At 43.1% G+C, this 24278-nt stretch overlaps 2 protein-coding genes across 3 annotated transcripts; one reads left to right on the forward strand and one right to left on the reverse strand.

Annotated features, from left to right (window-relative positions):
* Positions 1 to 3371: 3371 nt before the first annotated feature.
* On the forward strand, positions 3372 to 9448 carry zcchc4 (zinc finger, CCHC domain containing 4). Of its 2 annotated transcripts, none has more exons than XM_070993165.1 (13): positions 3372 to 3558; positions 3981 to 4099; positions 4199 to 4281; positions 4378 to 4650; positions 4900 to 4980; positions 7782 to 7854; positions 7928 to 8078; positions 8170 to 8270; positions 8433 to 8554; positions 8645 to 8720; positions 8805 to 8856; positions 8977 to 9124; positions 9252 to 9448. In XM_070993165.1, the coding sequence occupies exons 1-13, from the start codon at positions 3450 to 3452 to the stop codon at positions 9373 to 9375; spliced, it is 1512 nt and encodes a 503-aa protein (XP_070849266.1). In that variant the 5' UTR covers positions 3372 to 3449; the 3' UTR covers positions 9376 to 9448. The 2 variants fall into 2 exon arrangements, with proteins under 2 accessions (XP_070849266.1, XP_070849267.1); XM_070993166.1 differs by having other exon boundaries at positions 3374 to 3638.
* LOC139351698 (E3 ubiquitin-protein ligase TRIM62) lies at positions 4909 to 7057 on the reverse strand. The gene is made up of 6 exons (XM_070993703.1): positions 6846 to 7057; positions 6544 to 6639; positions 6175 to 6414; positions 6054 to 6130; positions 5820 to 5950; positions 4909 to 5709 (listed from the first exon to the last, which is right to left on the reverse strand). The coding sequence occupies exons 1-6, from the start codon at positions 7053 to 7055 to the stop codon at positions 5111 to 5113; spliced, it is 1353 nt and encodes a 450-aa protein (XP_070849804.1). The 5' UTR covers positions 7056 to 7057; the 3' UTR covers positions 4909 to 5110.
* Positions 9449 to 24278: the final 14830 nt, after the last annotated feature.

A 24278-nucleotide genomic window follows, 5' to 3' on the forward strand; every position in this document is an offset into this window, starting at 1 on the left:
CAGTGTTCTGGGTTCTGATAACTCCGAACTTGTGCTCTGGTGGGCGGTGAGAGTCAAAGAGTAAGTATTGGTCTTTGTGCGTGGGTTTCCTGTATACTTCGATGTGGAGGTTCCTGTCCTCTTCAGTGAGTCCAGCACTCTCCAAAAAGAGCTGCTGTAATGTTACTGTCCACTGAGTCGATGTGTTCTGTGAAGGCTTGTGCCTCTAGAACCAGAAGGCTGCTTTTAAATCTATATTTAAAAGTTCATTCATTTGTCATGGAAGTGCGCTTCTGAATACAGAGTTATGCAGTGCTGAATGCTAAATTTAGGTGTTGTTAAGGATTATAAGCATGATACTGTATATACAAACAGTGTACGAACAGTATATGATGATGAGACTTCAAGGGTTAAAAATCTGATTGCGTTTCCTACTTGAAAATCTTACTTGAAGGGATGAACCTTTTTTTCCCTTGCGACAATTCTGAATTTCTGACATCTCCGGAGTGCATCTCAATATGATCACTCACTCCCGATGTGGTCTCTCCTGAGGGTCCTTGAAAAAGTAGAACTCATGCTGTGTGTTGGCTACAGAGTTACATGTGTGTTTATTTGCATATGTAAAAACAAGCAGGGCAGCTCTGTTGCTGCAGGACTTGACAGGGCACAGGCTTCAAATGAACACCGGCCTCTTGTTACATTTGTCTGATCCTCCTCAGGGACAAAGCCAAGTGTGACAGTCTCGCCAGGAGTCAGGCCTGCTCCAGCCTCTTTAAAGCAGGAGTGACTGCAGAGCAACATGAAGCAAAGAGCCGCCAAACCCTCTGTGGGTGTTTCTACATCCTGTCTAATTAGTGCATATGACATTAATCTTCACTGGGCCAAATGTGAAACTGTGTCTCAACATCAGCCAGCCTCAATGTTAACTCTAGCATCACATATGTGGGTGCACACTATCGCTGCTGCCCTCATTTGCAAATAAAGGATAACAAGAGATGTAGTAGTTCATTATTAATACATTTTAAATGCATAGTAAACAGAGTTTACACAGGGAAATGTTATGATGCAAAATCAGATGAAACAGTCTGAAAATGAGGACAGAACAAACAGACTCAGTATTCATCCATTCAGATCTATAGGAAGCCCTATAGGAACATTAGAAGCCCTGGGATTGTTTATTGGGCTATAAACCAGTATTGACCCAGTGCAAGCAGCACAATCTACTGTAAAATGGGCTTACCAGTGCTGCTCATGGTGCCAGTCAGACGTCTTCTCCAGTCAGGTGATGCACAGTAAATAAGCCACTATCCACACTGACAGTACATGGATGGTGCCAGCAGCCGCAGAGCGCACAAGCCTCAGTGTCAGCCGGCGGAGTGAATGCGGGGAAATGTTCACCCTGGAGTGGAGCACAGAGCCCGGTTGTCCCTGTCTGCTGAGGCCGCTGAGATCTCCCGACACCGCCGCACCGAGAAGACAATGTCCTGCACACACTGCAGAGCTGCGCTGCCTCACTGCACGGCACACAGCGCAGGTTGGGTGTGGGCGCACTGTGGAGAAACGCGACTGCAGTCAAGTTAGAGAGAAGAGCGAGGAACGTTTCCAGTGCGGCATTTCAAAATAAAAGTCTTTTTGAACATTTGTCAATATATTCGAATCTTGAAGAATATTGCAGACGGATGTGCAGCAATATTCGGATCCGTCCAACTTTTTCGATTGAGTAATTAATAGATAAGATAAGATACTGATTAATGATGAACTGGCTAATGTTAAGATTTCTGTAAACGGATCCCTCTATCTGGTCAAACCAAGTCAGGCCTGATACATAAGAAAATACATAATACATACATAATTCATAATATAGTCTGTCCTATTCAGAAGAGTTCAAAGTAAAGCAGAAATATATATATATATAGTCCAGTGTCAGTTTTTTGTGTGTGAATCTGATTGAACTCAATTTTATTTACAATATGTACAATGTGAGCACAGTATAAACTAAAATAATAAGCAATAATTATCTAAGCAATAAATAACAAGCAATTATTTATCTAAATTAATGTGATTCATTCCTTATCCATCCTTAACCTCCTCCAGATCAGTGCAGGGAAAACCAGTTTAAATCTGAATCTGCTGCAGAAAAAATTTAATCATTATTGACAAAATTCAAGAAATTATTAATCTGTTTTAAAGCCAAAAGTTTTGTTTCGATGCAGTTTTGTTCTATACACCAAAATGTTAATATGCTAATCACGCAATCCCCTAAGGTTTAAGCTTTTACTTTGAAGGACAAAATAAAACGCTTCCTGTCTAAAGTTAGGTAACAAAGGGCATCTTGTCTGTGCTTTGCTTCAGCATCCAGCAGACAGCTCCTGAACAGAGCATCCTCGGGCTGACAGCGCCACTGCGCTCGTACGGCGGCGTACTTGGGAATTGTAGTATTTAAAAAAGAAAACACTCATTCCAATGAGTGGCGTGCTGCTCAGTTTGGACTACAAGCCTGTCCAGTGTAAACAAACTGCATTGTGAAACAGGCTGTGACAGGACTGTATTTCGTTTTTATAATACGTCAGAAAATCAGTCTTATTATTTATATATTGTGCTTGGGTGTCTTCTTTGTGTGTTGTAATTGCCTACTATTAACTGGGTCAGTGATTCTTTAAAAGCCTTTGGGTGGAACTGAGGGGGGACTGGAGGAAGACGAGCGCTGAAGAAAATGAGACAGATCAGGGGATCTCTGCAAACACCTTCTCTGAATTAAATCACTATATTCGCTTTGATTTGAAGCAGTTTATGAACTGGATATTTAATATTTGGGATATAATGATTATTGTTTTAAGGTTTGACATAACTGCAGTTATTTTTTGTTTGTTTGTTTTTTAAAATTGTAATGTATCACCAAACATACAGGCATAACTCATCAGCTAAAGGCTGCATTTTCAACATTTGAAAAAAAAAAAAATAAAAATAAATAAATATAGAAGTAATAAAGGGATGAACAAATATTTAACTACAATTCTAGTATTATTTACAGAATAAAGGGTACATTTAAAAAGTAAATAGACACATTTAATTTGTTCAACTTTATCTCCTCTTCCTCAGTGGAAAGCGTTTGTTCAGTTCTATTTCTTATTAGTTGTGATGTGTTCAGGACACACCAAATGACCTGAATCTATGTACCCATTAAAATGATGAAATCCACAATAAAACACTAGGAGTTATGAATAGGGTCAAATCTATTTATAATCTCCTTACCTCAAATACAAAAAATGACTAGTGGGGTTGAAAATAAAGTCAGAAATATCAGAATAATCATCAAATGAAGGCAAAACAAATCCTGGCTCTGTTTTGGTTGGTGGCCAATGAGCTTAAATTGCGACAACATCCTCATGACGTCATATCTGCGCGACTTGAAACGGCATGGCTTCTACCTGACAGGCGGAATTCTCCTGTTAAAAACCAGTGTAAACTTCATGAACCTTAACCTTGAGGACCTGAATATGACCGAGGCTAACGACGACAGTTTTGGAATAGAAGTTATTCTTTCAGACGGCGATAAAACGGCGCCATGTTGTCCGCATGGTAAGTCTTAATGTACAGGACAGCCAGGGTAGACGGTCAAAAGCGTAACCAAACTGCGTTAGGAAATCCTCTAAATCTGCGTAAGTTGCCTTACGTCTTTATTTATACATGTACACGCTTTCAACAATATAATACCATACGAATGAATAATGTATTTTAATTCGGTGTATGTACATAACAAAAACAACTCGTATAGCAGTGAAATCAGAATTAAAATGGCTTCACACAAAAGGTGCATTTTGATATAACTTTATATTAAGCTTTGGTGTAGCTAAACACATCCTGCCTCGTTGCTGATGAATGTAAAGCATTTAGGGTAATAAGACGTAATTTTTATAAACACTCTGTCTTACTTCTCAATGCCAGGAAGTATCGAGAGTCAAACCTAACAGAAGAACGATAATGTCACTTGTTTTTTCCAGGTCCAACCTTGCTGTTTGAGAAAATTAGCAAAGGAGGCGAGAAAGGCAGGAGGTTTTATGCCTGCTCGGCCTGCAGAGACAGAAAAGACTGCAAGTTTTTCCAGTGGGAAGATGAAATGGTGGGCTCGCTGGAATTCTAATTTTCACTTATAACAGCATGTCTGATTACCTGATCGTTCCAATGAGCTCTCTTTCATTTCAATGCATTTGCTTTGAAGGTGTCTGAGGCCAGGCTTTTGGCCAGGGAAGCAGAGAACCGGTCACAGAGACCTCTGCTCACCCAGCAGGAGTCCTGTAGGAGGTGAGAAGCCATCTGCAGCTCATCATGGCCTCTACTGAGCAAGACGCTTAGTAACGATTGGCCCGATCATCCAAAGGTGTGTCATTTGTCCCTCAGGTTCAAAAAGTTTGCCTCTCTCCCGCTGGATGAGAAGAAGTTCTGTCAGGATTGTCAGATTCTACTCCTGCCCGGAGAGCGCGAAGCCCACTCCTCTCACAGATCCACGGCCGTCACCGCCGCTCAGCTAAGGAGGCCCAGTGTGCTGCTGCGTCCTCTGGACAACAAGAAGAGCAACGCCCAGTACCTGTTCACTGACCGCAGCTCCCACTTCCTGCTGGACACCCTGGCTGGGCTGGGATACAGGAAGCTGCTGTGTGTGGGCACACCCAGGTGAGGGAGATGCCACAGTGTTTGATTAAATTATGCTGAGCCATCCTGTCTCTGTCTGTGTCCTGTGAAGTTTTCTGCCATAGCAATGTTAACATTTCCAAGAAAATGCACAACACTGCACACATATTGCTTTCATTTTAATCACATAGTCAAGTTAGCCACTGCTAATAGTCACAAAACAAGATTTTAAAGAGTGTTAGAAATCAGTTTTTATTACATTTCAGTAATGATTGTCGCTGTGTGTTCTAGACTCCAGGAGCTGATCAAATTGCGAAACCTGGAGCAGAAGCATGAGCCGATGAAGAGTCTGCTGCTGGACATCGACTTCAGGTTGGTTTAGATACATTCTGCTGTAGAGCTGCTCTGATTTAATGGTTTATATACACGGATGGCAAACATAGTACACCAGTAGCATGAGAGTCAGAGGCCACCTCGCTGTCTCTGGAGTATGACTGCAGGATCATGGAGTGTTGGGATGACAGAGCTCCAGGTGGTTTGGCCACACCTGGTTCTCTGGTGGTCTCAGGAAGCGTACTGCGGGGTACAGGGGCTCAGTGAACTGGTGATGAGCCCTGTCAAACACCGGCGTCACGGCTGCAGAGAACCTCTGCAGGGCGACCATGGTGTCGGCGTCGTAAAACACCAGCTGGCCTTTGTCATAATTCACCCACACTCCGACCTTTCCCAGCGGCGTCTGCCCGACGCCCTGACATGCTACGTGCCGGTCATTGTGCCAAGCAGAAAGGTGACCGTTACGAAGCTCCACGCACCAGGAGTTTCTGTTTCGACCCAGCTTGGCGCCCTTCTCCCGGCCCTTCCTCTCCAGGCTGCCGTACGCCACGCCCACGGCCCAGGCGGCGCAGCAGCGGACATCGACCTCCCAGTAACGCTGAGCGGCTGTGATGGGAGAGCAGCCCAGAGCGCAGCACACCCTGTCAAACTGAAGAGGATGCTCCGGAGCTGAGCGGGCGGCGCCTGAGAAGGACATGCCCCGCCCCTCCGAGGTCACTGCGATCTGGCTATGGCAGGTCTGCCTGTCAATCACCACGGGGCACGCGTCTGAAATGAAACAGTGAATCCATAGATTTATTGATGACCTTTGACACCTGTCAAAGTCACGAGTTAGCTGGTCTGAGATTGATATAATGTAGAAATAATGGCCTCGGTACCTAACAGCAGAGTCTTCCTCTGCAGCTGAACTCTCAGGTCTTTGGAGATGGAGGATAACGTTTTGAGCAGCCTTTCAAATCTCTCCTCATTCAGTCGGATTTCCTGCTCGCAGGCGTCCGGCTTCTTAGGACTGCGAGAGAGATCACAGAGATTGTGATGAGACGGAGAGGTGTGAAGTTGAGCTGTACAGGAAATAGAGCCGAAACCTTTCATCTAACGGTGCGCTGGTTTACCTCACACTCTCAGACTGGCCCTTGAGATGAGAGACAAACAGAAATGCTGATAAAACACCAGGAAATCCCTTCAGTTTCTCTATTTTTAAAGCCATATTAATGCTCAACTCCTCTATCAGACCTTTCCATCTTCCTCCGCTGCTGACGGGCTCTTGCTCAGCGTTTTCTGGGTGCTGCTGATGCTCTTAGCGACCTGGTCCTGGTGATGTTTCCAGTCCTTCAGAACCTGGTCCATTCTGGTCCTGGTCCGTCGAAGGTCCAGCTCCAGAGAGTCCAGGACGGCCTGCTCGTCCTGGCTCAGGAGACGGCGCATGCTCTCGAAGTGCTCTCGAACCTGCTGCTTCATCACCTCTGTGCTCCTCTTCAGGGACGAACACAGACAACGTGAGGATTTTATATATGGTAACATCCTGTTTGCAGCCGTCCTTGTTGGTGGTCTGATGCTACAGTAACTGTTTTGATTATGGAGAGCTTCAGGTCTCATACTCACAGACAGGTCTGCCTTGCGCTTCTTCAGAGACTGGATGTGAGCCTCCGTCTTGGAGCTCTCCACCTGCAGCTCCTGCATACGTCTGGATAGCTGCTCCTGCAGAGTAACAGCCAGTATTTGCATTAAATCACTTTAAACTGTGATAACCTCACTAGTGTGCACAGCATGGACAAGGAAATGCTCTGTGTACCAACACACGTCATATTAGCCTGTTTACGAGGTCAGAGATGAGATTAGATCTGCAGCGAAGGATTTATTTGTTAAGTGTTGCAACCTGTGTGCTTCACCACACTCCTGTTTACCTGCGTGGGCTGTGCCGCGTTGGCTATCTTCCTCTGTAGTTTTGGAGAACGTGGGAAAGGCTGAACAACCCTGTCAGTGCTGGAGTCCAGCAGAGTGAAGCTCAGTCCATCCTGCAGTACACTGTGAGCGCCTGCAGAGGGCGATGCGCGACCACTCTGTGCTGCTGTTTGATGTCCATTACCAACAGATAATGACTCTTTTTCTGCCATTTCTGAGGACCGAACAGAATAACAAACACATATTAAACCTCTGCCTGACATATATCCTCCTTTTCGCACCACCCAGAGCATTTTCTATACGTTCACTGTAGTGTAACCAGTTTTTCAGGTTTTTGGAAAGTCTGTTGTCGGTGCCTGCCAAACTTTTTGTCAAAACCCTGTCTGGGACATGAACTCATTTCACGGCACATTGACTGAAAACAAAACCACTGAAAAACACAGTCATTTGTGTGACTTTCTGTGTGTTTAGCATTCAGATTTAGCACATTTTGCACGCTGTTTTCAGTCCCATTTCCCTGTTTACTGTGGAATCAAGCTTCAGACCTCTACACGCTGTCACAGCAGTATACTCAGAATGAATAGTACACACTAAACTGTACGTTTTAGCCTTCTTAAATCACGTTTTTGAGTCGTTCTTACCTGAGGTTTTGCTTTCTGCCAGTTGTTTCCGCACAGAATGTGCAGACTAAAGGAGGGTGTGTTCGTGTGTTGCAAGCTTCAGCCTGCAGCACACACTCAGACACCTTATTGTTACCTGGATACACACCTCAGGATCCACCATGTGTGCGCTGACTCGTGTGTGTGTGTGTGTGTGTGAGCAGTAGATCAGTCCAGACTTGTTGGACAAAGGAAACCGTACCAAAGACAATTTGCTGTTTTTGAAGGTGCAGAAATCTTTAATGCTGCTGAATCACATGTTTTTCCATCATGTTTCAGATACGCTCAGTTCTACAGCCACGATGAATTCTGCCACTACAACATGTTCAACCATCACTTTTTTGATGGCGAGGTAAGAGTTAAATCACCTGCGTTTCATGTGTTTGATTTTTCCGTTCTCCATAAAAAGCTTTGCCTCCTGTCAGGCGTCCAGGGCGGTGCTGCAGGCCTTCCTCACAGAGCGTGACGGGGAGAAGGTGGTGATGGTGGCTGACCCTCCGTTCGGTGGCCTGGTGAAGCCTCTGGCCAATAGTTTCTCTCTGATCTCGCAGACATGGAGGAAGCTGCAGAGTTCTGGTCAGCGCTCACTGTGTTTTAGCTTGACATCAGAATGCAAAGCACACGTATGAATGAGCTTGAAACTACCGTCCGTGTGTTTTGTGTGCAGACAGCAGTAACTCCGACATGCCCATGATGTGGATCTTCCCATATTTCTTTGAGCCTCGCATCCTGGAGTGTCTCTCCTCATTCGCCATGCTGGACTACCAGGTGCAGTGGCAGCGCATCACTTTGAGCTGTTGATTCATGCAGACACATGTTGATTAAAAACAGCTTTAGAGACTGACTGTGAGGAGTCCTGCTGAACAGGACATCTGTACAACCTCATGGGCTACAAACACTGAAATAGATATTTGGCTTGTTTCCGATCAGGTGGACTATGACAACCATCCTCTATATAAACATGGGAAGACAGGCAGGAAGCAGTCTCCTGTCAGGCTCTTCACTAACATTTCACCCAGAGGCTTTGTCCTGCCCAAAGAGGAGGGCTACAGGTACAACACCATTAGTTCCTCCGACAGTATTGTAGTTCCATATGCAGCTGGAAGAACCATGCCATGAACGTCTTCTCTCCGTCCCATTAGATTTTGCTCTGTGTGTGAGAGATTCGTCTGGTCCCTCAACAGGCACTGCGCTAAATGCAATGTCTGCCCATCCAAGGTACAAAGCCACGATGTGCATTATAGTTTGCTAACGCTAATAAAGGCACATGTTCTGACGTCTGTTTTCACCCTCTGTCTGCAGGACGGCCGAGAGTGGAAGCACTGCTCTGCATGTGGGAAGTGTGTCAAACCATGTATGTAAAGCTCACAGAATCATACAGTATTAAGATGTATATCTATGCATGCTTACTGCTATCAGGACTTCACCCTTTGTCTTGTCTTAATGTGTGTTTTTATGTTATTTTTCCTCTAAGCTTGGAGGCACTGCCAGTCGTGCGGCCGCTGCGCCCTCCCGGACCACCCATGCGGCCACGCTGAAGGAAAGGAGGGCTGCTTCAACTGCGGCAGCCTGGAGCACAAACGCAAAGCCTGCCCTGCCAAAGACACGCACAGGGTCAGCAGGTGAGCTCAGGGAACGCTCCCTGCCAGGGGTTAAATGCTTCCACTCCACCTCTGCACCAATCAGATTCAAGACGAGTCTTAACCTGTTCTTCCGCGTCCGTGTGTCTGTCTGTGTTTGCCCCTCCAGGCATCGCTCCATTGCCAAGAATGGAGGAAAACATGCATCTCATCCTTCCCTCCTCAAGGCGAAAGTGAAGAGGAAGTCTGGAGCAGCTCGCAGAGCAAAGAAGATGGCCGCTCTGTCTGCGTGACCTCAGCGTTCGTGCAGTGTGTCGTCAGCTGTGCAATCTCAAACAGTGTTAGCGGAATAAAAAACATGATAGCAAAAGAGAATTTGCCTCGTGCTTTTCATTGGAATGCAAATGGATTTGTTGGAGAACAACATGGAGCTAGAAAGAGGGTAAATATTAGACTTAGAGTATCAGTCAAACATTTGGTTACACCTGCTCATCAGTGGTTTTTCTTCATTTTTATCATTTTCTACATTGTCGATTAACACAGATGACTATAGTGAATTATGTAGAAAGCAAGAAAGTGTTAAACAAAGCAAATATGTTTCATATTTTGGATTCTTCAGAGTAACAAGCTTTTGGCTCGATGACAGCTCAGCACACAGTGGGCATTCTCTCATCCAGCTTCAGCAGGAACACCTGGAAAAGCTCTCAGTCAGCAAGTGTGGCTCATCAGTGGTTAATTAGTGTTTTTTCCCCTCATCTCAACATCAAATCACCTGTCCTAAACCCATTTCAGATGGCATGCTTATGAATGACTGACGATTGAATGACAACCTTTTCCTTCATTTGAGTTCTTCTTATGACCACCTGATGGCAGTGTTGTTCAGGTCTGCCCTGCTGTCTCTCCACCTGCTGTGTAGCTTGTTTTCAAATCTGCCAGATCACCTGCTTTCAGTGGTTCATGTTTTGCTGGAATCCATGTGTACATATCGTACAGGTTGTGTTGATAATACAACAAATATGTCCAAAGTGGACGAGACATTAATTTCATTTAAGTGTGACATGTCCACACACAACACACACTGTGTGAGGTAGCTTCCAAAGGGTGTCATAAACAGTACGACCTGCCAGAATCATGCACTGAATGTATTTATGATGATGGTGGGGGAAAGAGTCACATACACACACCTGCTTTCATTCATTCATCATGTTTATGCAGTCTGAATGGTGAAGGCAACCAGACACAGGAACACTGATTCTATGCTTTTATTTTGATGGTGACATGAGTTCTTGCTGGTGTGTTGCTGTCCACACTTCACAGCAGCTTTCTCTGATATTCTCTAGTCACCAGTTTGCTTAAATGTTAGCTATAACAACTGTATAATGTGATCATATGTCAGTGTTGTGTTTTCAGCTTGTTCCACTGTCTGTAAGGGACTAAAAATGAATATCTGCAGCTTTAACAGCAGTGATGTCACACGCTCAGTGAGGAATAAGCTCACAAAAGTCATCACATTGAGACATCTACAGGAGCAGCTTCAAGTTTTGGGGAAATCAAGCAAATCATGAACTCAGCAAACAAGATAAAGATAAAAACAAGAGAGTAAAAAAAAAAAAAAAATGCAAGACACCAAGCAAGACAACAATAAGAAATCAGGAAGTAGACAAAAGCAGTAAATTCAGACAGAGAGGGGCAAAAGGCCAGCAGAGCATTTAAAAAAGCTGAGCACTGATGTGTGATTCAAATGGTAAGCAGCCAGAGATCTGCGTCTGTCTATGAATTGGAAATGAGCCCAGAGAGACAGAAAACAGGGGAATAAATCTAATTAGATATAAGATAAAATGCTCCAATGAATTAAAATTCACAAACAGTGGAGCAAAGTGGAAGGGTTTAATGAGGGGATGAAAGGAAGGGGCGATGTGAGAAGAGACACACAGAAGTGAAAACTGTATCTGAAAACTGAATCCTTTCTTTTGCTACTTTTAACCTGGTATCACACCAAATAATGAGTAACAGCCCCGGTGGTCCACTGTGGCAGTGTCACGTCTTGACTCACCTCAGTGTGAAGACAACACATAACCATTTGTTCTGCAGTCAATGTGCGAGTATAACTAAGAGCAATGAGGTCATTGACACGTGTGCACAGTATGCAAGACAATGCAATAAGTGTTTGAAATAAGGAGAGGTTATGGTGGATTTTGTCTAATATAATAATAACAGAGACTTTATGGAACTCTGTGCACTGTGGATGTATGAACAGAAACTGGATACCGCATTCCATGATGGTGCCCCAGCACTGTTACTGGGAGCCCACATGTTTAACACTTCTTTTTCTACATTCTTGAAATTTCTAAACCTCCTACCACCTACTGCTGTACACACAGGTGGTGCACTGGTCCAAAGAGATGCATTGCTGAGTGCGGCGACCCCAAATACAGGAAGTAGCCATCACAATGATGCTGGAACACCTTCACAAAGCTGCTGTGTATGATCAACTGTTCAAGATGGCGCAGCTCCAAAAGACAAGGAGCTAAGCATTAATGCATGTTCCATCACTATCCTCCAATGGAAGTTTGTCTCTTTATCATAACACAATTTTTAATTTACCAAGTGTTTTAATTGCCAAACTTTAATCATACCTTGAGTATAGTTTATTGGCCTTACCCACATCTTTCCCTAACATTAACTACACATCTGTTGCTGTAGGCAGATATTGCAGATAGCAGGAATGTTAAAAACTTTGACACTGAATGTTAAATAACAGGACCGTACTTGACTGAACTGACTGTAGTAGAACACTGGCTTTACAGACCTTCTGCATCTGCATGCTGCTCCTTTAAGTGGAGCTTGTAAATAATTGCATTTGATTCTGTCACTTTTCAAATTTAACATTAAAAATCGCAACTGGCTTATCAGAGTTCTGACATTCGTATCATGAGAGAGAGGTATTTGATATCATTGGATCCTTCTTCTCCCTTCATGACATTTACTTCACCCAAGTAGCCAGAGACTTGTTCCACAGTCCAGATAGTGTTTGTCTAATAGTTCGTGTCTGGTCGCTGTTTTTGGAGTTAGTTACTTTATTTTATGCCAGTATGCCTCATTTCCTGTCACATTCCACACTCTGCACATTTATACTAATCTAATCTCATGTGGTCAGCATGGACCACGGCTCTCTTGGCATAGTCTGCTGCATCCCTGTGCAGCGATAGTGTGATCTCCAGCTGTGCTTTGTATCTCAGAATAAACTCTGGTGTTTGGACTGGCCAAGCCTCCCCGAGCAAGCACGGCACAGACCTTCTCAGGAAAAGATGTTCTCTGTGGTGCAGCCATTCAGCGTGCTGAATGAGTTTATTTCATATATACTGTATGTACACACACACAATGTAATATAAAGATAATAATGAATCATTTTCATAAAATTGCATATTAAAATTTCGTAATTTAGTATTCAGAAAAGATGCATGAGATGATCTCCAAATCTGATCCAATCAAGAGATGTGACGGGGACACTTCAAATGCTGCATCACACCTTCAGCGTTTGAAACGCTTCAAATACAGGTTATTATACAGGATGTGTCAAAGAGACCAGCTGTTTTATCCCTGCGGCGTTTTGTGAAAAAGCTGAAAAGAGCCGTGCTGAAAGAGATGGTCGCGGGTTCTATTCCCATCCTGTCTGAAAGTGCTTCCTGTCTGAACCATAGACGGTATAAAACAGGTCTGAGCCCACACTGACCTTTGAAGCAGCTGCTTTAATCTGCTCAGAACAAAGACAGAATGCATCCACCCATCGCAGCAGGTGGCCACCCACACACACACATGCACACACACACATACCTGTGGACACACACAGACATTTACACACTTGAAAGCAGGAATAGATGTTCGCAAGACACCTCAGTGACATGAAAAACACACACACTTATATTCCCACCACTCCATTACACACTTAGAGAAACACACACTCACACACACACACACACACACACACACACACACACACACACACACACACACACACACACACACACACACACACACGGTCACCCTAAAGGACTGAGAACTGAGCATGCTTTGACCTGTCTGTCTGTCTGTCTGTCTGTCTGTCTGTCTGTCTGTCTGTCTGTCTGTCTGTCTGTCTGTCTGTCTGTCACAGGACCTGTTCAGGAGGAAGGACAGACACTGTGAGCCGCACACACACAGCAGTGATGGTTAAGAAGCTTCAGCTGGACATTTAGCATCATGCTAGTCCTATTTCAGTTTGACTGAAGTTGGTGTGACAGTTGGATGAGCTGACGATCAAGATAATCAAGCAGAAAAACCTTTTTGATCTAATTAAACCTTCATTAACTGATTCTTTGGCCACCTGGGGGCAGTAGAAACAAGCTATACACGCAGCATCTTTCAATGGCTTCAGCTTTAGCCAGCAGTGTCTACCAACTTTGTTTCTCCAATATCTGACTCATTAGCTGGACCAGAAAACCAAAACAATGAACTGAAAGATGCTAAATTGTTCAGCAGAGCTACGGGGAACTGCAGAGTTGTCTATCTATCTGTCTATCAGCAAACATTTTCCTGTTTTTTCCCATTTTTCACAGTCATTTGATTGATCATTCATTGTAAGAATATAGGATAAGTTACAATTGTTGACTTTACAATGTCATTACTTGTGCTTCCACTATCTATATAAATACGATTATAATGCAGCAGTTATGAAACTCTTGACATTTTCACCTTTATATAACTTTCAGCCCATTGACGTAAATGCTGGGCAGCATGTTTACTTTGCTCTTCCTCCAGCCTTCTGTCCCCTGTGCTCTGTTGACTGCCTTTTAAGACCTGCAGATCCGATAGAGCACTCCATCTTAATCTTAATATCTACATCCAATGTGCTTAACAGAGAGATAAAACATACAAGAGGAGAAATGCAATCACATAAAACACAAAAATCCAGATATCACTGCAAGGAGAAGATCTAGCACTGAAGGACAAGCTATTCAGCAGTGTGGGGCAACAGTGGAAAATGCTGTGTCACCCTTAGATATTAATCAGGAGTTTGGAATGAAGACCAGTGATTGGTAAAGAGATCTGAGGGCCCTGGAGGTAGAACAGAGGCTGAGGAAATAAGACATGGACGAGTGCCATTTAATGCAGGGCTCTAAAAATATACAGGAATGGCAGTGATGGTTTTGATTAAGCAGTAAATAGAAGGCGGAGGATAAGAGTGCCAACAATGGAGTCGATTTTTTTTTTTTTAACCAAACTTTAAACCATTTTTGCAAGAAAATCAGTCTATTTCAATGGAATCACTGTGATTGGCAGATTCGCTCGCCACTTGTTTTATTAACCAATAGCAGGCTGTTGGTATTGCTATCAAGGCTGACAGTGCCGATGTGAGAAATGAGGGATGGATGATCCAAAATCGAGGAGGCTATCGTAGCTTATTAGCTGTGCTGCACCATCAACTTTTATTCAACCCCCCCTGCCCCTGGAGTATAACTGCTCCACAAAACAGACATGCTTTATAGCCAGTTATGACACTGGAGTCAATGGTGGAAATACATCTTTTGAAAAACTATGTGAACTTTCTTCCTCATTAGCGAATGAGCTAATAAGCTGTCGAAATGTGCTGTTCCAAGCTGTGGTGTAACTGTGCCATAACAGCGATCGGAGCCCAGAGAAAGCATATGTCAGGAAAATTTAATAGGACCTGAGGTTGAACCTTGTGGAGTGTGTGTGGTTTGGAAGATTAATTTATAGGGAAAGCTGAGGAAAATTCCCCACAGAGCTGATTTGTTTTCCATTCTGGCCCTGAGGGTTTGCCACCACAGTTCTTGTCCAAAGTCTGGTCATCAAATTGAGTTGGTTGCACACCCAGGATGCAGGGTGGGTCCAGCTATGTTGTTGGCAGAGTTGAAATACAGACCGATCCTTCAGTTTTCATTATCTACACTTTCATTCTTGGAAAAATAAATCAAGCGAGCTAAATGACTAGTCTGCCAAAGCCATGCAAGCATCCAGTGAAATGAGGAGAATGAGTGAAAGACAGTGGGGAAATAGGAGTGTCCTGGTCCAGACAGCCTCCCTGCAGGCCTGCACAGTTTCTAAGCAGGAGAGCAGGAGCAGAAGGACGGAGGGATGATTGGAGGAGATTGGTGTATCACTGGAGGCTGGTAAGGTCCCCGGTGAGGGACATGGGGAGCAATTATTATGATCACATCTCTGCTTCCCTTACTGACTTTCTAATGCTCTTTTATTTTCTGTTTCTCCTCCAGGTCCAAAAAAGGATCCTGCTAAAGCCAAGGCAAAGAGGGTGGGGGGTAAAAACAGAGGGGAGAAACCAGAGGAGGAAACCCCCTTGTTAGACTCCATCACTGCATGTGCATGAGGGTGTGTGTTGAAGCGGCCGATGCTGTCCAGCAGAGCCAGAGGGATTTCTTTCCACAGCCATGGGGTGAGTACGATACTCGAACAAGGATGGGGGCTGCCAGACCACAACCACAGCTATCCATGATAGAGTTTCCCGTGTGTGTGTGTTTTAAAGTTTCCTGTGTGTGAGGGAGAGTGATGAAGCGAGGAGAGTTTTGTGCTTTCTCAAGGAGGAGGAATAGTACTGTGTGTGAGTGTTACTGGACTGTAATGAAGTGCCCAGACTGTGTGTGTGTATGTGTGCTATCTGAGCAGACCTGTTACTATAATTGGCTACATAACGGAACAATCCGAGTATAATTCCTTCTGAGTAAGACTTTTTCACCACACTGAAAGAAAAGTGGTGCTGGCATGTTAAAAAACACAACTTGAGAGGACTGCTGTCTCAAATCCTGGCAAAAAAAAGCTCCAACTCAGCCTTGTTTTCCCTTCATTCGTGTCCAAGCTGTTTATCCTCCAGTGGCACCGCTTCATTAAAGCGGTGCCAGACTGAACATGTCAACTTTCACACTTTGACAGCCCCTCCTCTGCGCTGATTTTTCATGTGTCACCGTTGCCGCCCACAGAGGCTAATATAAATAAACACATGCCGTCACTTAAAAAAAAAGTCGGCGCAGATCCCACAGTCCAGCACTGCGCGGCACCAGTCCCAACGAGGTCATGGGACTCGTGGGCTGAATCTGAACCGGTTCCAGGAATTTTGGGGACTGAGCTTGAAAGCTAAGGACAGGAAATCCTCACCTTTGACCCCTCGTTTTTGAGAGTGGACTCTTGTGACTGGCCGGGTCAGCTGAGGAAAGGGAGAATTTGGCTTGTCGACTGGTCAGTTTTTCTCTTGCGTTATGTGTGTTTGCATTCTCTGTCTCCTTCTCACCTTTTCCAGATCACATTCTTTCTCTCTTACGCAACTTTGCACACATAAAGATCAGGCTCTTCCCCACTGAGCTCAGGATTGCTGACATTTTTGCTCATAACATCTAAAGCTGCTCATCAGTCCTGGTGGCTTATCAGCAAGTTTAGAGAGGTCAGCATCCTGAATTGTTGGCTACCTGAGCCCGAGGATGAGTTTGTTCTGACTATATAAGGCCTCTGTCTTCTCTCCTCTGGTTTCATTCCTCCTTCTGCATTCTGGCCTGCTTAACAGTGGAAATATCTCAAGGGGCCTTTTTTCTTTGTCTTCACCACATAGGATCAGAGATGTTTATTTGCAGAGCTCTGTTTAAATGATGTGGGAAGTGGATGTGATGTAGCACGTAGAGCTGGTTTAGCTCCGAGTCTTGATGTGTGCATGGTGGAGGATTATTGGTTTGCTGGGAAATGAGGCAGAGTGGAAACTGTCTTCGCTGCTAATCGTCCGGAACGTATTATTTGTGCAGTATATCCTCAAAAGATCAACAACTTTGTTGGAATTGTGCTTCGTTTTGACTCAAAGCTCTGCAATCATCAGCTTAGACGCATTAGCTCCCTGCTTATGACTTAAAGCTGCGCTAATCAACACATTGTACATTACAAATGGATCAAATGACAATGTGTAATGGGAACTCTGTTGCTTATAGGGACGAAGCAGCAGAAAGTTCTGACTCAACTCTACAGCTCTAAGGAGTGTTTTAGAGTCTTTCAGCTCAATGTTTTGGTTTTTCAACTTGCAAATTTACTGCTCAGTCTCACTGCTGTCGTTAGCACTGTTTCCAGCAGCAGCAGGCAGCTGCTTTTAGTGAAAAAGAAAACATCTGTGCACTACCTGCTCAGCACCAGACAAAATTAGCAAATACAAGGTGAAGAAAGGGGAACACCTAGCACTAGAAGAGCCAAATTTAGGTGGCAATAAACTCTGCTAATTTTGCTCCATACAGGGCTGTGGCCAGGAGCTCCAAGAAACCACAGTGCATGTCTGTAGTCGTCAAAAAAAAAGAGAGTCTCTAAAACATATATTTGGATTTTGGACAGATTATTCCTTCTGTTAAACTTGGTTAATTCACTTTTTTGGCCACTTTTGACCAGCGTGACACAACATTGACATATTATCCCGTCATATGGAAAACTGTTGTGTTTGTGTCCACCTGATAGATGTAAGTCTAATATCCACTCTCCTTCCCTCACTGAAAGCAGCTGCCCCCCAGTGCTGAGTAGAGCGGTGACACTGAACCAGCAGGGGCCCATAAAACCACTACAATGAGCTAAAACTTTAGCCAGCTTTGATATAAGACTATTGATAAAAGCAGCTTTAACTCATCCAGTACGCAATATCTCCTGTTCTCTCCACTTCTGTTAGACACATACTGAATCATTTATTTCTTTATTTTATGGCCTGAGAGTAGTTCACTGTAAGTTCATTGTACTCAGTGGTAGCTAATGCCCTTGCTTCATGTTTGCTGGATGTGTAAATGAACTTTTTGCCAATGCGCCATTCACAACTACTTAATAAGGTAATAACATAACACATGTCGAGTTTTCAGCCTGTTTTATTGCCCAATCAATTACTGCTGTTTGGTTTCTGATAAAAAGTTACCTTTGGCACTTCAAACATTCATCTTCTACAAATACGCTGATGTGTTTCTGCAGTGAAGAGCCGGTGCCACATTTCTAACCCCTGATTGGACATAAACACTGTGAACGGTCATGTCTGTTTCCAGAGAGATGTATTTGCTCTTTCTATAGCTGGAGAAAACCCTTGTGGATGTAACGGTTTGATTAATGGCCCTGCTCTTCGGCTGGATTTGGATTAGGCCTGCAAGCCTGCTTGGAAGTTATTACTTTATAATGGAACATGTAAGCAAAGGCCATGTGCTTTCCATCACTGCAGGAGCGACAACTGCATAATGAAAAGTGGAAAAAAGTGAGATTAAAGATGTACATTCAGCGTGTGATGTTTGCAGATGAGCATAAATCTGAGTTTTTATTGTTTGGTTCGCATTTCCTCTGTTCTCTGCCTCCCACCCCCCTTCGTTCCCTCTGCTTTTGGTGTGGCTGCAGTCACTTCACATGAGTCACTTATTCCCTCTGGCGGTGACAGTGAGGGAGCCAAGTTCCCGTTGTGTTCATCCCAAATTTCCATTTCAGGATGCGAGCTATTCCAAGCCATACTTGGTTAAAAATAAACCTCAAACAGATGAGATGAGATGTAAAAGAAAAGCGATGATCCAGGGGAAGAGTGGAGGGAGCGGATGTGGAAAAGCTGTTCTGCATTTCGTTTAGCTTTAGGGTGCGGCAGAAAGAACGGCTTGAAAGAACTCAGAAATCGCTGATTTTCATCTGTGTTGCGAGATCAATACTCAGGAGGCCGAAGATGAAGTTTTCATCACACTGTTTCACACCTTAACACCTCTGGCGAGTTTCGCCATCAGCTCCAGAAATAGCTGGTGACTAAAACCACTGCAGAGGTGAAGTGTCAGGCAGACGGGGGCCTCAGCGTTTATGTGAGCGAGGAAATTGACTCAATAAATCTGTGAATGGGTGAGAATAAACAGAATCAGGTCCTGCAGGAGGAAGGTGACTGCTTATTATGGACATGACCAGAGTGTCTCTTGAGTGATGAAGACGAAGATTTGCAGTCACACCTGCAGTATATCACTGATAATAAGGGAGCTGGAGACATGTGCTTATTTAAACTTCTGAATCTCTCGTGTTTTCTTACGCTGTCATGTTCATGCCAGGCAGAGATTCTGGTTTTGCACTGCTGTTATTTATGTTTTAACATTTTGCTAATATCCTCTACATCTGTACAAATATCCTGTACAATACCTTTCTTGACTGTGCTTATATATTATTTCTATTTACTACTATTCAATCTTAAAACAAGCAAATGTTCCTTTACCGGCGTGGCTGAGATAATGCATGGTGGACATGATAATGATGGCAAACTGTTGCAGATACAGAACATTAGACAGGTGAAAATAATAATACTGTGTGTCCGTTCCACCAGAACTCCACAGCAAGCTAAAGATTACCCGTAGGACATACCAGAAGGCACAGAGCAACACTGATCAACTGACAAATGGAAGTCAGTTAATAACTTTTTGCAGTAGCTCATTGCTGTTTTTAGCTGCACCTGTGCTTTAGGGTTTTTGTTTTAAACAAAAAGCAGATTTTTGCTTACGCTGGGACAGAGCAGAACATAAAAAAGGAATTCCATTCTTTGAACTTTACTTGCTGGAATCTCTTGGTTATCAGCTGCAGATCAATCTACCGGTGCATCCACCTCCTTTACTTTAGCCACTATAGTTGGAGTTTTTCAGTCTTTTTATCTGCTTGTGCCTCAACAACAAACGAAGTAGTCTACAGCTTTTTGAAATCTCAAACTTTGAAGGGAAACTTGAACAGTGAAGCGAAGTTGTTTCTGTGTCTGTCCCAGCCTTTTATGTTGCCAAGGCGCAGACCTGCTAAGTAGCCGGCCCGCCACACAAACAAGATGTTACACACAATGTTGACGAGCCGATCAGTCGGGGCCCAGCCACACATTAGGTTCAGTTTACTGGCTCTGTGGCAGACCTGTTAATGTGAACCAGAGCCAGCTGAGCTCTCGACACTGTTGGTATCCTTGTTTGAGGACAAACTCACAGCAGTGCTGCCGTTGGCAAAACATTCCTTTGGTGCGTGGTTATGTTATTACAGTGTTGCTGCAGTATGCGATGCAGGTACGACTGGACACTTTCAAGTCTGAATTCACCACAAACTGCATGTGCTCTGGTCATATGCCAGAGGAATACACAGACTACCAAGAAGGGATTACCAAAGCCTGAACTAGCCTCGGCCCCCTTAAACCTCAGGGTCAGTGTGAGTCAGCTGGTTTGGGGTTATTTTAAACATTTTTGGGAATATTCTCTCCAAAGTCAGACCAACTAAAGTGATTTGAGCTTTAAGGCAGTGATTAGCTAATCTTGAGGAAGTTTAGAGGGGCCATGTATCAAAATATATGTGTAAGCCTTTTTTATTTAGGTAATACTGTGTACATAATCCTGAATACATTTATGTCTAATCAATTTATAAGACTTGTTTGGTCGCTGGGGCAACATATGATGAAGCTGCCACATGTAACCAGCTGTGTGCACTGTACATGATGTGCACAGGATACACAGCCCAGCATTACTGGGAATTATATCCAAATGGGACAATTCTGCACGTCATCATTTACATCCAGTGGCAACATTCAGTGGCAGTGCAGGAAGTAATGTGCCCTATATGCAGGGAGGCCAGTCAGCCTGCCTGCATGGACCGTCATCTGTGGCTGCATGCACTGTCTGCAACAATTTAGCACACATACACACACCCTTTCCCACACTTTAACTATACTGTGTTTTCTAAAAATTGGAAAAATAGTCATAGAGCTTTACCACACCGTAGCAGGCAAACACAGTATGTGTGAAGGTTGACATGTTAATCCTAATGACTCCGCTCTCTGTTCAGGAACAAAAAGCCCCTCGTATTTGATTTTTTGTCAGGACATATGAGCAAAAGAACATGTGTCCTCTTCCAATTTCACAAGGGTAGTGTCTGCCAGCACCACCCCTCCACAGCTGAGTGCCACCCAGCTGAGCATCAGCATCCAGAGCAGACCTCCCGAGGTGGTGATGATTATGATGGATGCCCAGGACCCGCTCTCCCCCAACATGTTACCTAACACCTACTGCTGGCTATTCATCAGCAGGCTGCTGCACCGAGGCTAATCCAGTTAGCAGAGCAGACATGGAGCGCAGGAGCCCGCTGAGGGACTCGAGTGCATAGGTGTATATTTTCAGCTAATAAAATGCTGCAGACAGGTGGCTGCTTTGATTTATTCTCTTTGTGAAAATTAAGCAACATCTTAAACATTTCTTATTTTGAAAATTAGTTTTTCCCTTTTTTTTTGCAGTCTTCAGTGTGCCACTGAAATAACTAGACTATAACTAGATTTTCCAATTATACTCACATATATAAACGCATCAGCTCCTAAGGCTTGAATTGATTGATTAGTTACAGAACAAGCTGTGATCAGAACAACTTGACTTTGACTTAATATCCTCCTGAGAACCGAGGAAAAAAAACGTGTCTTTCAATTTATTATTATTATTATTTTTGAGGGATTTCCTGCCTCTTTGAACTCACAAATTAAAATTAAAATTGAAATTTTGCAAAAATATTTTTAGTTTAGATTTTACAGCATGTCCACTGTAGTGGACTAACAGAACGATTTTACTTTAATCATAAAAGGCTGACAAAAAAACAAAAATGTCAATCCGTTTTTTAAATGAAACTGAACATTTGGCCTGTATCTTTTGTTGAATTACTGAACAAAATTGACATTATTAAACATTCATAACATTGCTATTATTTTTCCTAACAAAAAATTTAACTGAACTCTGAGTCCAATTGTATAATTCCTGACATGTTCATAAACAAGAAAATATATGATTAGTTAAAAAACAATATCTTAACAATATTTGTCTTATCTTTTCTCTTTTCGTGGCATTTGCGTTTTACTGCAGTCTCCACTTTGTCTCAGCATGAAAACAAAGTTCCTCTCATCCCACCCAAACACATGAGATGTCATTGGAAAGGCCAGGATGTCCTCTACAGAGCACACCAGGACTTAGTAGAGTAGCTCAAATGAGTCAAAAGATATAGACCAAAACCAAATGTCCACTACAGAGGACACAAATGAATAGGCTGGGTCTCAGGAGGATATGGCCTTGTTATAATTGATAAAAATAGTTTGTTAGCAAACAATTTGTGCACGTCCAGCTGCTTTGGAGCATCGTTAGTATTCATTTAGTCATGCTCCTGTCAAATGCAGGTCCAATATTCACAGTCCTTTCATACATCTTAGTGGCTTCAGAGTAAAATCAAAATACTTGAGTTAAATTATAACCCTGATTCCAAAATAGCTGGGATGTGTTCCTGAGCCCAGGTAGTAAAATCATTCCACATCTTTCCATCTTTAGTTGCTCCTGTCCCAACTTTTTTGAAAAGTGATGCTGGCATGACACAAAAGAACAACAGCATCTGTTTGGAGGTGCGTTTGTGCCCACGTGATAAATCTAGTGGAATATTCGCTCTCCTTTATTTCTAATTCCCTGCACTGTTGGTTTGATCACTCCTCCACTGTTCTTGAGCTTTTTTTGCATATATTATATAAATGTAAAGACTTTTTGCCCTTTAAAGTAGTTTAATATACAAGGATGATGACTAATAATGAGTAAAATGATTCAGGAGATGGAGGTGGGATCTAATGTTTTCATAAATAAGAACTTCACTGAACATCTCTCTCTGTGCTTCAGAATAAAAACACCCAGAACATCAGCAGACTGATACTGAATATTGGTCTAAGTCCTGGCCTGATTAGTAATCAGCGGCCTGTCAAAGGTCTGTTCTTGTGCTCTGCTACTGACCGAAGTCCAGCTCCTCCTAGAGTCAACTGATTATCTGCTTGTTTCAGCACTTATTAGTAGATAAAACTCCTAACTGCCACTGGCAAGGCAGACCTTCCCTTGACATCTAGACGATGATTAGGAACTGTCTCACAGTTTAATATTGATCACCTGCAATATGTGAAATCCTCAATGTTCTCTATGACATGTGGACATAAGGTACTGAAACTGTGGGACAGTACTGAAACTCAAACTTAAAGAGTAACTTAATTCATTTGTTCCTCATCACAGAGGGATCATTTCAAAGCTGTATGACATTATCTTAGCTTTTAGCAACCACTCAAATGCTAAACTTAAGTATACATGGGAAAGGGAATTGGGAATACAAATACATGAGGAGTCCTGGGAACAGGCCATAGAGAGGATACGATCTAGAACCTCTTGTGCTCGTCTTGGACTTATTCAATTTAAGGTCTTATACAGGGCACATTTCTCTAAATCTAGATCTGAACTGTATCCAAAAGTGTGATAAATGCCATGGCTCTTCTTGTCACCTTAGTCACATGCTTCTTTGTCCTGATCTGAAAGGTTTCTGGGCGGGTTATTTTACTATTATGTCGTCTTTTCTTGGGGTAAATCTCCAACCGTGCCCTCTGATTGCTATATTTGGGATTTCTGACCCCTTACTTGCACTTAACTCTGCACAAAAGGACTTTATACATGTAGCTTTCACATCCTTACTAGCTAGACATTCCTTATTGTTACATTGGAAATCTGCTAAAATCCTTCTATTTCCATGTGGCTCAAAGATATCATGTTTTTAAAAAAAATTAAAAAAAAACTTGAGAAAATTAAATACACATTGAGAGGATGTACAGCCAAATTTTTTCACAAATGGCAACCCTTTATTTCCTATTTCACTTTTATTTTACCCAACTGAATGTGTGCCTGTTATTGTTGTACCTTTCATATTGCATAAATAACCAGCAATATGTGTGTTAGTCATGATGAGCTGAGTGGGGGTGTGGGTGGGGGTTGTTCACTGTTCATAACACAGTACTCTGTAATTAATTTAATTATTTAATTAGTTTTATGTGTGTATATGTGACCGTGTATATATGCATTTATGTTTTAAAAAAGGGAAAAGGTAAATTGTATTTCTGTTGAAGTGTTGTATTGTGTTTTCCCAATAAAAGTGTTTTGGGGAAAAAAAAGAGTAACTTAAGAGTAAAATGAGTTAGAAATCAATCAGTGAAGGCAGTAATGCTGGGTGTGGACTCCAGCTTGGGAACATAACAGCAAGCTAGCACTGTCTATGACCACCATTCCCTCTGAAACTCATGCATGATCGCATCACCTTTGCTGTTTACCAGTTAAGATTTGACGACAGGCAACACATTTTGCCAGGAGGAGGGAGGGGGGGGTAA

This window comes from Chaetodon trifascialis, chromosome 23 (genome assembly GCF_039877785.1).
Source record: "Chaetodon trifascialis isolate fChaTrf1 chromosome 23, fChaTrf1.hap1, whole genome shotgun sequence".
NCBI classification, from domain to species: Eukaryota; Metazoa; Chordata; class Actinopteri; order Chaetodontiformes; family Chaetodontidae; genus Chaetodon; species Chaetodon trifascialis.